Source organism: Morus notabilis, unplaced genomic scaffold (genome assembly GCF_000414095.1).
Source record: "Morus notabilis unplaced genomic scaffold, ASM41409v2 Scaffold172, whole genome shotgun sequence".
Classification (NCBI taxonomy): domain Eukaryota; kingdom Viridiplantae; phylum Streptophyta; class Magnoliopsida; order Rosales; family Moraceae; genus Morus; species Morus notabilis.
This window is the reverse complement of record NW_010362230.1, coordinates 964,603-978,767: the sequence shown is the minus strand read 5'-3', so window position 1 is coordinate 978,767 and position 14,165 is coordinate 964,603. Positions and strand designations below refer to the sequence as shown.

General features: G+C 33.8%; 1 protein-coding gene across 1 annotated transcript; it reads left to right on the top strand.

The window, feature by feature from the left end:
* The first annotated feature begins 4,922 nt into the window (after positions 1-4,922).
* LOC21407886 (zinc finger protein VAR3, chloroplastic) lies at positions 4,923-11,055 on the top strand. Its single transcript, XM_010101442.2, has 7 exons — positions 4,923-5,367; positions 6,262-6,379; positions 6,666-7,012; positions 8,097-8,213; positions 8,932-9,048; positions 10,499-10,597; positions 10,737-11,055. The coding sequence occupies exons 1-7, from the start codon at positions 5,021-5,023 to the stop codon at positions 10,849-10,851; spliced, it is 1,260 nt and encodes a 419-aa protein (XP_010099744.1). The 5' UTR covers positions 4,923-5,020; the 3' UTR covers positions 10,852-11,055.
* The last annotated feature ends 3,110 nt before the right edge of the window (positions 11,056-14,165 follow it).

Below are 14,165 nucleotides of genomic sequence, written 5' to 3'. Positions count from 1 at the left end.
AACTAAACGTCTCTTTAATTTTTTTACTATAATAAAAAACTCTCAAATAAAGTGACATCTCAACTTAAATTAAAAATTCAAATCAATGAACTAAATAAGCCATTAATAAGTAAATAATTTTCTATTTTCTTTTCACAAACTTTGATTTAGGTTCGTGGGTTGCCTTTCTCTTTTTTAATTTGTGATAAAAAATCATTGAGAGTTTCTTCGACTTTGGTAGTCGAGTCTATTGATAGTTTTAATTTTTAACAGTTAAATATAGTCAAAATCACATTAAATTAAAAAATATACAAAATAAAGAAATTTTTATATAGATCTAATAGCTAAAAAGTAAGAAACTACTAGTTGCCTATTTTTACATGAACTATCAAAGAAAGTCTTAAAATCATTTTGGTACTCTCAAAAAATATATTTTTTAACGGAAAATTTCATTAATAAATTAACAATTTACATAAATAGTGGTAAATGATCATAACTTAATAGGGAATTCGACCTCAAACATTGACTAGATCCAGCAGTGAAGACGGATGAAATACAAGGGCAAATAAAAGTGTCAAAACCCAATGGAAAAAAACCCGCTCGGCACAAATAAAATCGAGCGCGACCAAACCCCGTTAACAAGAACCACTACTGTCGATAGATAAAACCAGTCAATCGAAACCAAACCCCTAATACTAGAGACACAAGCAACACAACTTAGAATCAAATCTAGTGTAAATAAATACACACATCATCGACAACCAAACTTAGATGGGTGAGACAAATAAACAAAATTAGAATGTGGGGAAACCACATCCGTTATTACAATACATAAACTCGGCAAAAACAACGCATTTATTAAAATTTGTTGGTTTTGAAACGATTTTATATGCGGAAGCGTGTATCTAACATATCGTGTATATTAAAAATTTTATAAAATCCTTGAGATACTCTATAGAATACATTAATTTATGCACAATAAAATAAATCTAATTAATTTATAAATAAATTTTACCTAGTAAACGATTAGGTCGATAACTTAAGTTATTTGACTAGGAACAATTCACGCACCATGCTTATTTAGAATACCCAAATCTTTCTGGTTAATTCCTTAAATCTATGAAAATATGATTAGCACTCAAAACACTCAAGTCTTCCACGAACACCAACACATGCACAACGTGGAATTAGAATGAAGGACTTTTCTTCTCTTTTCTCACTCTATAAAACCGGCCACTATAGCTAAAAGAGAGTAAAAATTGTGTTCTCTAATTTTCTGTAATTGTCTATTTATAGAGTAGCGATTAGACTCTCAGAGAAAATCTAATCTTTATCTCCAAGATAAAACTTGATAATTATCTCTCATTTTTAATTTATTTTGGAAACAAAATCCTTTTCTCTCTGCTTATCTTAGCCGGCCTACACAAGGATTTTTTCTCATGTGGTTGGTGACTATAACAGATAAGGGAAGGAGAAAAATTATCCTTTATCCTGCAGTTTAATATTGACTCAAATTCAAATCTAACTAAAATCAAACTCTAATTAATTTAAATTCTAATTGGATAACTTATCACATAAGTCATTTGGATAACTTATAAAGCAAACCATTGAATCCCATAGGGATTCATATAATGCTGGGCGTGTACACTATGTGGACCCCTCCACATGTGTGTTATAAAGCAAGCAATTTTGAGTGTTTTATTTAGAATTTTATAATTCTAAAATTCTCATTTTATTCTTAGTGTCTTGTAAAATTACAAGGGGACTTATAATTCTATGCTATAATAAAATTAATAATTAATTAAAATTCTTTAATTAACTAATTAATTCTATTAATTACAAAGTTACTCCACTATAAACTTAGAATTATATATATAATTTACTTCCAAACTATGATGTGTCCGTTTGATATAATCATTACATATAAATCAGTACTTTATAAATAATTCATAATTAGAGCTAGGTGAAATCTGTTAACCTCTCTAATTACATCTTTATCCTTAAGTACCATTGATTCTCTAATGGATAGTGATTCATTAAACAAATTCATGAATCAGAGCTCCTACTAATCCAAGTACCGAATCAACCCTCAAGAGAATTATTTATCTGCTTCTTTCTCAAGAAGGAATGGATTTCATCTCGTATATTAACATTTTCAGCTACCCACTTCATCATGTCTCCAAGATACAAAGAACGTGATTCAGCATCTTGTAGGTATTATATTTGGAAAGATTCGGATCTGATGAAACCCATTTTGTTACATGGTTTCCTATTTTGATGAGTCAACTATGGTTGTTTTGGCAACTTAGATGTTGATAGGATGATTCGAGGAAACTGTGATTTACATCAAGCAATTTTAGAATCTGTTTCATTGGATTGATTTGATTGAAGTCAACTTGTTTGTGTTTTTGGAAATTAGACTTTTGATGAGTTAGATGATTTTTAAAGGAGATTTTGCATAGTTGTACAATAACATCTAGGTTCATGGAGTGATATGCAGCAATGATACTGTCACGATCCAAAAGGGGGGTCGTGATTATTAGGAGTTTAAATTAAAAAATAAATTAAATAAACAAGAATAATTAACAATTAAAATACTTGCAAAGTAAATACTAAAATATATTGCTCTGAAGTCTTTCTTTTACAAATAATACTAAAACAATCTAAAAGTTTACAATTTTTTCTCAAAATAATAAAATTCTGGGACAGTGCCAACTATTACAGTTTACAAACGCAAAGTATAGTACAACTTAAAATTAAAACTGTGAAATCAGAAATAAATAAACCATCTCGAATCCTAAGCGTGTAGTTTACCGTCGTTAACTTACCACGCTGCAAATCAAACTACTAACTCTAGAAGGAGGAAAATATTTAAAGCATGGGTGAGTCAAATGCCCAGTAAAGGAGATAGAAATAAAGACAACAAAACAAGGAAAGTAAAATAATCATGGAAACTCAGGCACAATCAAAATTAAAATGCATAACTTAAATGCATGAAATGGTAATATGTGAAAAATAATCAAATCACAACTGTTACAGTTGAATGCAGAGTCAGCGGTCAATCAAGTATTTGAAAACTCTTTCAAGATATTATATCAATTTCAAATCCATTTCAAAAGTGACGGAATATGGTATCCGAATAGTCTACAAAATACTAGGTATTTCGTAATTCTATTAGACACTTGAATTTTCAAATCAATAGGCATACAAGTAAAGAATAAATCATGCACCGATAGTTTGAATATTCTTTTCAAAGTACCGAGACGTAGTTTAGCATAAACCCTCACCACCCACACTGAAGAGTGGCTCGTACGGGTTTCGGACCTGCCCCTAAGGATATAATCTACATCTCTTGACTTTTGTGACCATCATGCTAAAACTAATTATCTAAAATGTTCATTAGATAGCATTTGAGAACTCCTTTATCTCGTGCTCGAATTATCTTAATTTGAGACTAAATTCATTTTTCTAAAATTCTCTTATGAAAGCATGACTCCTTTTGGAATGTTTTTCATATATATAATCTCTATATATATTTATGTACATTAATAAATGAAGATCCTTTCGAATCCTTGAGTAAAACTGAGTTTTAAATCGAGAAGTGAAAATCCATTAAATTAGTCCGAAAACAAAAGAGAAATGCAATCTCATGCTGAAACAAGATTAAAACTCAAGAAATGAACATGCTAAGTTCAATTATCTGCAAGGTATTCATGTATGCACAACCAACAATACAAAAATGTCATATTTCAATGAAGTCTATTAAGTCTCCACGAGATATCATTGGATATCAAGTGTTAATTTATCCTCTTTGAACACTTTTCATCGTATCCTATGAAGAACCTCATACTTAGTGTTAAAATAACCTCAAAGGCTCTAAACCATCAATATTCAGGCATAAATCAATTTCCAACTTGAATCCATATTCTTCATGAAAAGGAAAAATTGGCAAATTCGTTGACTTAGACGGGAAAATTCATAGGATATTATCCAAGTGTCCAAAAATTACAAAATCAACTCCAAAAGAAAGTAGATGATTAACGTCCAAAAATGTTGTTTATAAGTGGTCTAGAGCGGTCGTATTCACAGAAAGGCAATAAAATAAACAAAAAAAGTTAGAAGAATAAGACGTTAGAGGATAATAGATTAATAAAATTAAGTAATGAGAAAAAATATTATTGTGTTTTCAGGTGTACCCACACACACAATCTCTTTAGAATACATGAATCGACGAGGAAGACTTATGGTAGTCTCAGGAACGGGAGCACTTGGATTGTTCGTAGTTAAAGACTTCAAGTTATCCACATAATCAGTCGCAAAGTATAATTCATGTACTAAATTAATTAGATTAATTTATTCGCTGTAAATTAATATATTCTATATCGTTAACAAAAGTTTTATGAAAATTTTTGTTTGGGTCAGATCTGAGTTTCCACGCTTCTGCAGTAGAATTCGATTTGAAAACCAACAAAATAAAATCTTTTTACTAATCGTAAATGAAACATTTATGTTGTAAACTACTATTTACGTTAAATAGTTTTATAATCTGCTTCTTACTTCATTCAGTTTCATAATACATTCTTCTTTTTTTCTTTTTTAGGCTTTGGTTTTGATTTATAGATTTAGGGCTGAGTTTGTTAGAGTCCTTTATTCTCTTTGTTTTGATTTTGAGTGTGGATTTATTTTTGTCATCACTTAGGATTTGAATTTTGTTCTTAATTTGTTTATAGGAGGAAGAAGATCAAGATTTTCTTCTTGTTTTGTTTTTTAATTAACAATTACATTTTTTAGAAATTAAAAATTAAAATTTGAAGCAAAATAATAAAAAGAGCATAAAGAATATTTTATGCCTCAAAATTATTAAAAATTCTAAAATATTAAACTACTATTTTAACATTATTAAAAAATACGTGCTTTGTAATAACAAGGCAAAAACCCTGCAAACTGCATTTCGCTAAACCCCTCTCCAAACCAAAAGAAAACAAACACCATCTTCTCACTACTCTCATCCACTTCTCCGCATGATAAGAACTCGACAAATATGTCAGCCGCTTCGAAATTCTTCCACTTCGGCACCACAGTACTATTCCGAGCCCCAAGAGCTCCGTCCCCAGTCCCCAACCCCTTTGCTTTCTCGAAATCCCTCCGGTTATTCCCCAGGTCCTGTTCCTCCGCTGCGGCCGATGCAGTCGCCGCCGTAACCTCGGAGGCGCCGCCGCACCACCACCACCCGTGGCCCGAATGGGTGGCCTTCGTTGACCGATTGAGCGCCAAGGGTTACTTCGCCCAAATCCTTCCGGCTGACGAGAGTGAGAGCGTTTACAAGGACATGAATCTTTTGAAGGAGGCCTGTTTCAGCTTTGCTCGTGACCGCTATGATGTTTTCAAGTAATTGTTTAATTTCTTGCCTGGTTTTCTGTTTCTGTTTTGTTTGGTTGACGAGAAAATATAGCCGAATGTCCTCGATCTTTGGTTTCATTAAGAACATGAAAAAGAATTTGGTCAATGTTAGAATGGAATCTATAATTGCTTCTTTTTTTTTTTTATGCCCCCTCTCTATCTGTTTGGTTTCCGAGAAATTTTAGGAAAAGCAGTCAAACTTTTTTTTTTGTTTGTTTTAATTTTAATTCTTTTATGACAGTAAAAGCAAGCGAAGGAAAGATCAAGCATTACTTTTGTGTGACTGCTTTTCCATTTTTCAGAACCTGAAGCTATTAACGTTTTTGTCAAAGGGAGTCACTTTAAGGAGATAAATGTGTGAAATTGCGCCTGAGGGGAAAAAAAAAAAAAAACTACATTGGTGTTTGGGTTTTAGTTCTTTGCATAAGTTTTTCATATTTGTTGCGCGAAAGTGTTAGAGTGCGTTTGGTTTAAGGATTCGTCGTGCTTCGCTACAGTAGTTTCTCTCATAAAAAATACACGTAAATCAAAAATAATTTTGAATCATGATTCTGAATCCATCAACCAAACGTCCTCTTAATATCAAAGGATGTCTCCAGTCCTTTTAGAAGATAGTTTTTTCTTTTAGAATTCAATTTATTTTAAAGGTTTCAATTTGTTTTCAGTATTTTGTTTTGTTTTGTTTTGTTTTTTTTGTGGGGTTGATTAATTAGAAGGGTTCAATGGACTAGGGCCTGAGGTGCCTAGATGATATTTTCGTAAACTATGGGGCGCTGTGCTAAAATTTTCCAGCAGACGGGTGCCTTTTAATATTTATGTCCTGATAATAATTGTTTATTTAACTGCCTTTTTTTTCTGTTTTTGCTGGTGTTACATGTGCAGATCTTTGTCAACGAAAGATATTGAGGTGATTGTGGGCGGTGGATGTCCTAACTTATTAAGAAAAGCTGTTAATTCTGCCAAAAGATTGAGATCCTATGTCAAGCTGGATGAAGGAAATGTATGTAATTTCGCTTGTTTATAGCTTTTACACACTTGAATTTGTTCATGTTTAGACTCGTGCTGGAGTTATGTGATACAAAAAATTGTTAGCAAACGTTTATTGAGTATCTTAGTCTATCTATCTAAACGGGTAAAAATTGTGGATTCGAATGTGATTATGGTTTCATGTTTCATAATGTTCTTCTTTTCCTCTGCATATTTGAGTAGTTTCCTGGCTTAAAGAAATGAAACTCAGGACAACTGTGGCATTGTTTGTGAGTTACTCATTCTTCACTTGCCTTCAGGTTTGTAGTGGTTGCAATCTGCGGGGTTCCTGTGATAGAGCTTATGTGATTTTAAAGGAATCTGAAGCAGAAGCCCGAACTGTAGATATTGTGCGCGTATTGCTGTTCCACGCGCTGGATCCACTTGTTATTTCAGGGGGTGAAAAGCCTGTCAGTGGAGAGCTCGTTGAATCATCAGCAAGAAAACTACTGGCTGAGTTGCTTCAGCTCAGTGAAACCTCTCCTGATCCGGCACTTCCAAAGCCTGCTGCCAGGGTTTCAAAAAAGAAGGAAAGACCATTGATTGTGACAAATGACAGGATGTCGCAGGAAGTCGAAATGAAGAGAGGAGATTGGATATGTCCTAAGTGAGTCAAACATTTGAGATTTCTTAACAAAGACTTCTTTTCTGCTTGTTCAATGATTAAAGTTTGAAAATATTTTTTTTCCTCTCTATATTTGCTGCTTAAAAACATGGCTATGTGTTTAGGGATATTTATTTTGAGCTACATAATCAGGAAATTTCTATATTTCTCACTTTCCTAAAATAATTCTATCTATCTTTTTTTTTAACCTCAAAAAGCATTGAACTTTCAAGTCGGAATATTTATTAAACTCCTAAGTTCTGAACTCTTTTCCTACTCTTATTATGCTCCTTTTTGGGATAGTACACAGTAGTCTTACCCAATAGGCAGGTCAATATGGTTGGTTGTTTTCACTTTGTAAATTGAATACACAAGATTTGTTTCAAAAGAGGAAGCCTTTGCTTTCCATCTCCCTGGGGTGGTGTGTGCTATGCAGGAACAATAATGAGACATCGGATCACTTGTTCCTCTACCGCTCTTTTTCTACGAAGATATGGTGTAAAATTATAGGGGAGTTCCGTATACAGTGGGCTTTTCCAAGAAGTGTTCCTGATCTAATGAGTGTTGATGTTTCGGGTGGATGGAATAAGAGAACTAATCTGCTATGGGACATAGTAATCTTAGGTTCTTATTGGGCGTTGTGGTTGGAAAGGAATAATCGTATCTTTGATGGAGTTGAGGGAGATGTTAGTGATGTCTGGGGTCGCATAATTTACTGGGTGGCTATGTGGACTTTGCAATATAAAGAATTTGAGGCTTTTTCATTCGCGGATCTCCTAAAGGGATGGGATTTAAGTTTGCTATGGTCATGGCGTTTCTGTTGTAGTTTTTGTTGTTAAGTACATTGACTGTATTGTCTGGATTGAGGACCTCTTGTCCTCTGGTGTTTTTATTTTCATTAGTAACTAAAATATCGTTCCTTATTAAATAATAATAATAATAAAATGTTCAATCTGAAGTCAACTTCCTGTAGCAATTTCATGAGATTGAAGTGGATTCTGAAGTTGGATTTTTCTCAGTAATTTTTAATTTTTAAATTTCTCACTCACAAGTTCGTGTACTAATGTCTTTTTCAATTTTGCGGCAGCTGCAATTTTATGAACTTCTCAAAAAACTTGCGATGTCTAAAGTGCAAGGAAGATGGCCCTAGAAGTGCTGGCACACCTGAAGTTGTAATGAAGCAAGGAGATTGGGCCTGTCCTGAGTGAGTAATGTGTGCTTAGATTTATTCAACCTTGAATGGACTCTTTACATCATAATTCATGGCGTACTTCCAAGAACTTGTCTTTACCCAAAGTGTTTTATCAGATATAATCATAGAATATAATCTAATTTTGAAGGGCATGAACTGATGGAATATAATTACACCATGTTGCAGCATAATACCATGTTTCAAGTAGGATTTTTTCTCCTTTGGGGATTTCTTTCTTTTTTTTTTTTTTTTTTTTTTTTTTTTAAGTAGTATTTATTCTTGCTCACGACTAGGTTCCGAAAACTCAAGTTTTCACATTATCAAGTTATGATTTTATTTTTTTTTTATTTTTAGGGAAATTAGTGTTAGCATGCAATACTAGGCTACATGGTTTTTACCTTGTTCTTCTCATGGGAAATTAGCTTGATGCTAAAAGCTTGAAGTATAGGCATATTTTTGTGATGCTAAAAACTTAAGAGGTGAGGCCAGCTTTTGTTATTTATAATTGATATACTACTGTCACTTCGAATGGATCTACGCTAGACCGCCTTCTGCCCTTGAATTTCCATGCTGCCAAGTGCCAACTTGCTTGTGTATTTACAGAATGCTAGACATTTCAAGTATATGCAAGTTTTTTAAAGTTTTAATGAATTACTGTCAAACATGCTTACTTTCCTCTTTTCACTTATTTTATCCGGCTTATTTCTGATGCTCTTTGGATGTGGTGCAGATGCAATTTCATGAATTTTTCTAGAAATATACGCTGCTTGAAGTGCAAAGCTAAGGGACCAAACAAGGTTGGTGTAGATGAGGTAGAAATGAAGAAAGGAGATTGGAACTGTCCACAGTAAGTCTGTTTCTATTTTGCCCTGCCCATCAACTTTTGGTCTTGTAGTTGATAAACTCTTATTAGTGAGGATACCTTGTCCTCCCCTTTTGTAATCAATTGCTTTAGATCAATAAAAGTCGTTTTCTTACAAAAAAAAATGAAAAACTCTTATTATTCTAACTGGCATATTATCTTCTAAAGTCATGTACTATAGCCCATAATGAGTTTTGAATGTAAATGATGGTTTTTGTTTTTGTGTGTGTGTGTGTGTGTGTTAGTGTTTTAATCCTGTTAACATGAAATCGGGTGCGTTTATTCATGTATATATGAAAGAAAGGTTACAATAGTCTATTAATTTATTAAAATAAGACGGAAAAAATACATAGTCAAACCACCTGAAGCATGTTGTGGGAAGGACCTCATGTCCTCGCCCCATTATCTCAAATGGCCAAATTCAGCTGGCAAACACTCATTTAAGTAAAGTTCCATAATTATTCCTTTTGTAAGTGTCATGGGAAAAAAAATAATATATATATATATATATAATATATATATACACACACATGACAATAAAAAAATTCTAGCTAGCTTTTATACTCTTTTATTACCTTCATCGTGTATGTATAATCCCAAACCATTAGACTTCTAAAAAGGTTTACTAACCCTTAACTTTTTGAGGAATCCTATATCTGTGGAATTGGAAATAGAATCATCCGATTTGATTCGTTCTCCATAGCCATGAGATGATCATCCTAGGGGATCCTTTTGTCGGCAGGATTACCATAGGAACACCCACCCTTGCTAGCTAATGTAAAATGAATTCTGTTCCTAGAAAGCAACAGTCTCCATGTGAATCTCTTCCCGTGCAGGCCATGCTGATTTGACTCACTCAGAATTAATGTTTGGTTTGGATGGTTCTGATTCAAGGTTTGAGTCTGATGTGATGTTTTAACCTAGAATCACCTATGAATCTAAAACCACCACCTCCCTTGATTTTGGGTGGTTCAAACTCCTGATTCCGGTTCTGGTTTCAGAACCATGATTTGGACCCAAAATCATGAATCATGGTTCTGATTCTAAAATCAAAACTATAATCACCCTGGTTTGAATCCTCATACCAAACGAAGCCTAATTGTTCTCCTGGGAGACAGCAACCGATGATTTCCGCTCGTCCGTTTTGTCTTTTCTTCTATAATTATCCTTTAGCAACTCAATTTATTTTCACACTTTTATATCAATGAACACAAAAAGAAAACGGTTAACTGGCATATTTTTCCATTGGCGTGGGAAAGAACATCGTATATCTGTCGATAGTGGATTTTTTGGCAAAAGGAGTTCAGGTACTTAGTACCATATCAATATACCATCTGTAGTTCAGATCAGGGATTAGAAAGTTTGATGTGTACTATTTCTATTGTCGTCTTCCTTTTCTGTTTGTTAAAGGTTTTCTATTTGATTCTGTCTGCAGGTGTCAGTTCATGAATTTTGCTAGCAATAAGAAGTGTTTGCGTTGTCAGGAGTCACGGCCCAAGAGACAATTAAACCCCGGAGAGTGGGAATGTCCTTCGTGAGTTTCTCTCTCCCACCATCTCTCTTCCTCTCTATTCTTGGCATATACTACGAAGCATCACTCTACTTCTATGTTTGTGATGTTACGTCAAGCTTAACTGCAGAAATTTTATTGACTTCTGAATTCTACGTTGCAGATGTGATTTCTTGAATTATCGGAGAAACATGGTGTGTCTTAAGTGCGACTGCAAACGACCTAAAGAAGCAGCAAGTAATGAGTATGAGGAGCAGATTTGGAGGAAACCTCGCTAGTTTATACTGCATGGAAGTTATATCGTATTATTTGTGCTTTGCACAAGGTGAGAGCACTTGTTAAGGTGAGCTGTTGTCAGGGGCAGTAAGTTTTGTTTATTTTATTGCCTAGCAGGGCCTCTACAACTTTGTTACCAAAAGAACAAATGGTAACGAAACGCAGAAAAAAGGCCTTCCAGAGAATATCCTCATATTTATCACGGTTGCAACATTCTCAATTAAAATATATATATATATATATATATATATATATATATATATATCTTTTGCTGGAAGTGCAAGACATGTTTAATTTGAGGTCCTTAATTCTGATCTCGTATGGAGTCCATACTGTCATCTGGTTTAATTTGAGGCAATGACTTTTTTTTTTAGTAAAACTTTGTATACTGGTTTTACAATGTTGTATATTGATTTTCATGCAATGGTTTTACAATGATATACTTCGATTGGATTTCCTTCAGCCTTCAGCTTCTGTGCAAGAATATGGTGACATTTTGTCATTATTTCAGACCTTTCGTGTGAAACAAGATATCTTTTGAACTTGTTAGTCTTGTTGAGAGAGAGAGAGAGAGAATGGTATTCAACTTACCTCTGGAAACAAACGAGAAAAGACTGCAGAAGAGAGCTAAAACAAGTATTTGAAGTATATGAATGAAGGACAGATCTCAGAGAGAGAGAGAATGGAGTGAATAAGTTGCAAAGAGAAAAACATGTTTAATTAGCTGCGGCAAAAAAGAAGATAAATTACAACGCATAGATGGACCATCACGCAACAAAGACAATGGTAATACATTATGACAATCGAGATGCTTGCAATGCAAACATTGTGAAATAAGTCTTATAATTTTCATTTAATAGTAGTAGAAACAAGGGGTGCGTTTGAAACTCGTTCTAAAATGATTTTATTTTTTGTATCAAAATGAAAATGAAAACGTTTTCAATCTCAGGTAAAAATTATTTTTGAAAATGCGTTTGTGGTAGTTTTATCAAAGGATTGTTTTTAGTAAAAAAAAATATATTAATGTCTCTCTCTCTCTGCTCGAAAGAGGAGAAAACGGAAACAAAAAATGAAAGACGACTAAAAGTCGTTTTTCATTTCTCTCCTATTTTATACTAAACTAAAAACTTGTTTTCATTTTCATTTTTTGTCTTTAATTGTACCAAACATCATTTCTCTTCCGTTTTCATTTTTTCTTCCTCAAAAAATGTGAAACACAAAAACAAAAACAACTCTAAACACAGCTAAATTTTTTTTTTTTTTTTTTTTTTTAATCTTTTTCCCACCTTCCCCTGACGCAACAAGCCCTCTCCTCTTGCTGATGTTGCATGACGGCCAGCCCCAGCCGTGACAATGTCGTGAGTTTCCTGTTAGCGTTTATGCCCTTAGGAATAAATGTAACAACATTTTTTGAGACATTTTGACTATTAATAAAGATTTGTTTATTTCATATATCTATGTATTGTCCTCTTTATGTTCGTAATAGTTGAATGTATGATAAGCAAACTGAAAGTCTGAGACTGTAATTCTAAATCTTTAGGTCATGCATATAATGTGAATAATATGCGGAAGACAAGAATCTAAAGATGATAGTCTAAATCTTATGATCCACAATCGAGGGAATAAAGTTGGGCGCTTTATTCATGTTAAGATTGTTATGTTGTCTACTTCCTAACGGAGACGGTTTGTCTTGGTCGTCGGAGGTGGGACTCCATGGGTGGAGACATTGATATAGTTTCTAATGGTGAAATCTATATTGGATCGGACCAAAGTTGAATTGTTTTAATTAATAATTCTGTTTGAATAAAACAATTCACTTTTTTACAAATTATATGTTGTCATCTTAATCCTGAGATGGATGACGAACCCGTATGCTTGACTTGTATCCTTTGATGTACTAAAAGGAGACATCCTGACATTATGTAAAGGTACGCTTGTAGGTACATTGAGGGTATGACTCGTGTATGCGTAGATTCGTTATTCATAGATAGTGGAATCCATAGCTCCTATAAAGAGTCAATGATATCCTCTTATGCATTATCAGTGGATTGAAAAATACGAGCGCTCGGCCATTAGACTATTTTGTGTTATCTAATGGTTTACTGTTTGTAATGGTACGAATAGTATTTTTTCGATTGTATGATAATGGAACATAAGATAAATGTAATCGGGAAGGTAAAACGGAACTTGCCCTCAAGTCGATTATGGATATCCTATGGGGATGATACACTGATATATTGAGTCATGGATTCGAGCTAATCAGAGCTTTGTAAATACGCTATATAAATCGAGAGTGCAGCTCTAGGCTTTTAGTGGAATAGCGCTAGAGTTTTATAATCATGAGACGGACTTATTGGTTTACAAGTAGCATTGTGATTATAGGAGCTTGATTTATATATGTCCATCGGGTCCCTTTGCTAGCTCACATAATTTTGTGTAATGATACGGCGTATTTCCTACACATTAGTAACTTGTGTTATTTCCGTAAAAGAGGTTCAAAGTTAATTCATGGGTGATTTATCGAGTGAATTAATTGATAAATTAATTCTAAATAAATGGGTTGAATTATTATTTTAAGAGTTGTTTAATATGAGAAGACTTTTATATGATTGTTTTGATCAGGCAATTTCTCTATTGGGTTGCTTGAATCAAAACTGAGGCTCTATGCAAGTTTCCCGTGTTGAAAAACTAGGAAAACAACTTTCGTCAGTGCAGACAGTTCAACCCGTCCGGTCGATTGGTTAGTGAAGACAGGTCGACCGGTGAGTTATAACGTCTCTGTCACCGGTCGACCGGTTGTAACGTAAAATGCATGCTGACGTGGCAAAATCGACTCTGGATGCGATTAAGACTTTGGGAAACCTAATTATTATGGAAGTATGACTTCCTAAACACTATAATAGCCTATTAAGTCACATTACTCATAAGATCACTTGAGAGACTTTTTAAAGGCTATTGATAAAAGATTCTTGAGAGGAAAAATTGTTTAATTCTCAAGAACAATTTTTTCTTTGGCTCTTTTGTGATTGGAAGGAGATCAAGAATACCAAAAGGAGATTGAACGATGTGTGCCCACCTGCACTCCAATTGTGGAAACGAGAATAGCAAAGAAGACCAGTTGGTTGAGGCTCTTCCGGTTGCTGTTTGGAACGCTTTGATCTGTCAGACGTGCAGTTTCCTAAATCTCAAAAGGTATGATTTAGATCTTTAGTATTTATGTTATATAGCATCATGAACATGTTCTTGGTTGACTTTGACGTTGATTAAATTTTTTAAATTCTGCTGCGCACTCGATGCCACAATTTTTCCAACAATT

Coding starts and splice junctions, on each gene's coding strand:
- LOC21407886 (XM_010101442.2), top strand. CDS start 5,021: ATGTCAGCCGCTTCGAAATTCTTCCACTTCGGCACCACAGTACTATTC. Junction 5,368..6,261: donor GACCGCTATGATGTTTTCAA/GTAATTGTTTAA, acceptor TTACATGTGCAG/ATCTTTGTCAACGAAAGATA. Junction 6,380..6,665: donor TCAAGCTGGATGAAGGAAAT/GTATGTAATTTC, acceptor ACTTGCCTTCAG/GTTTGTAGTGGTTGCAATCT.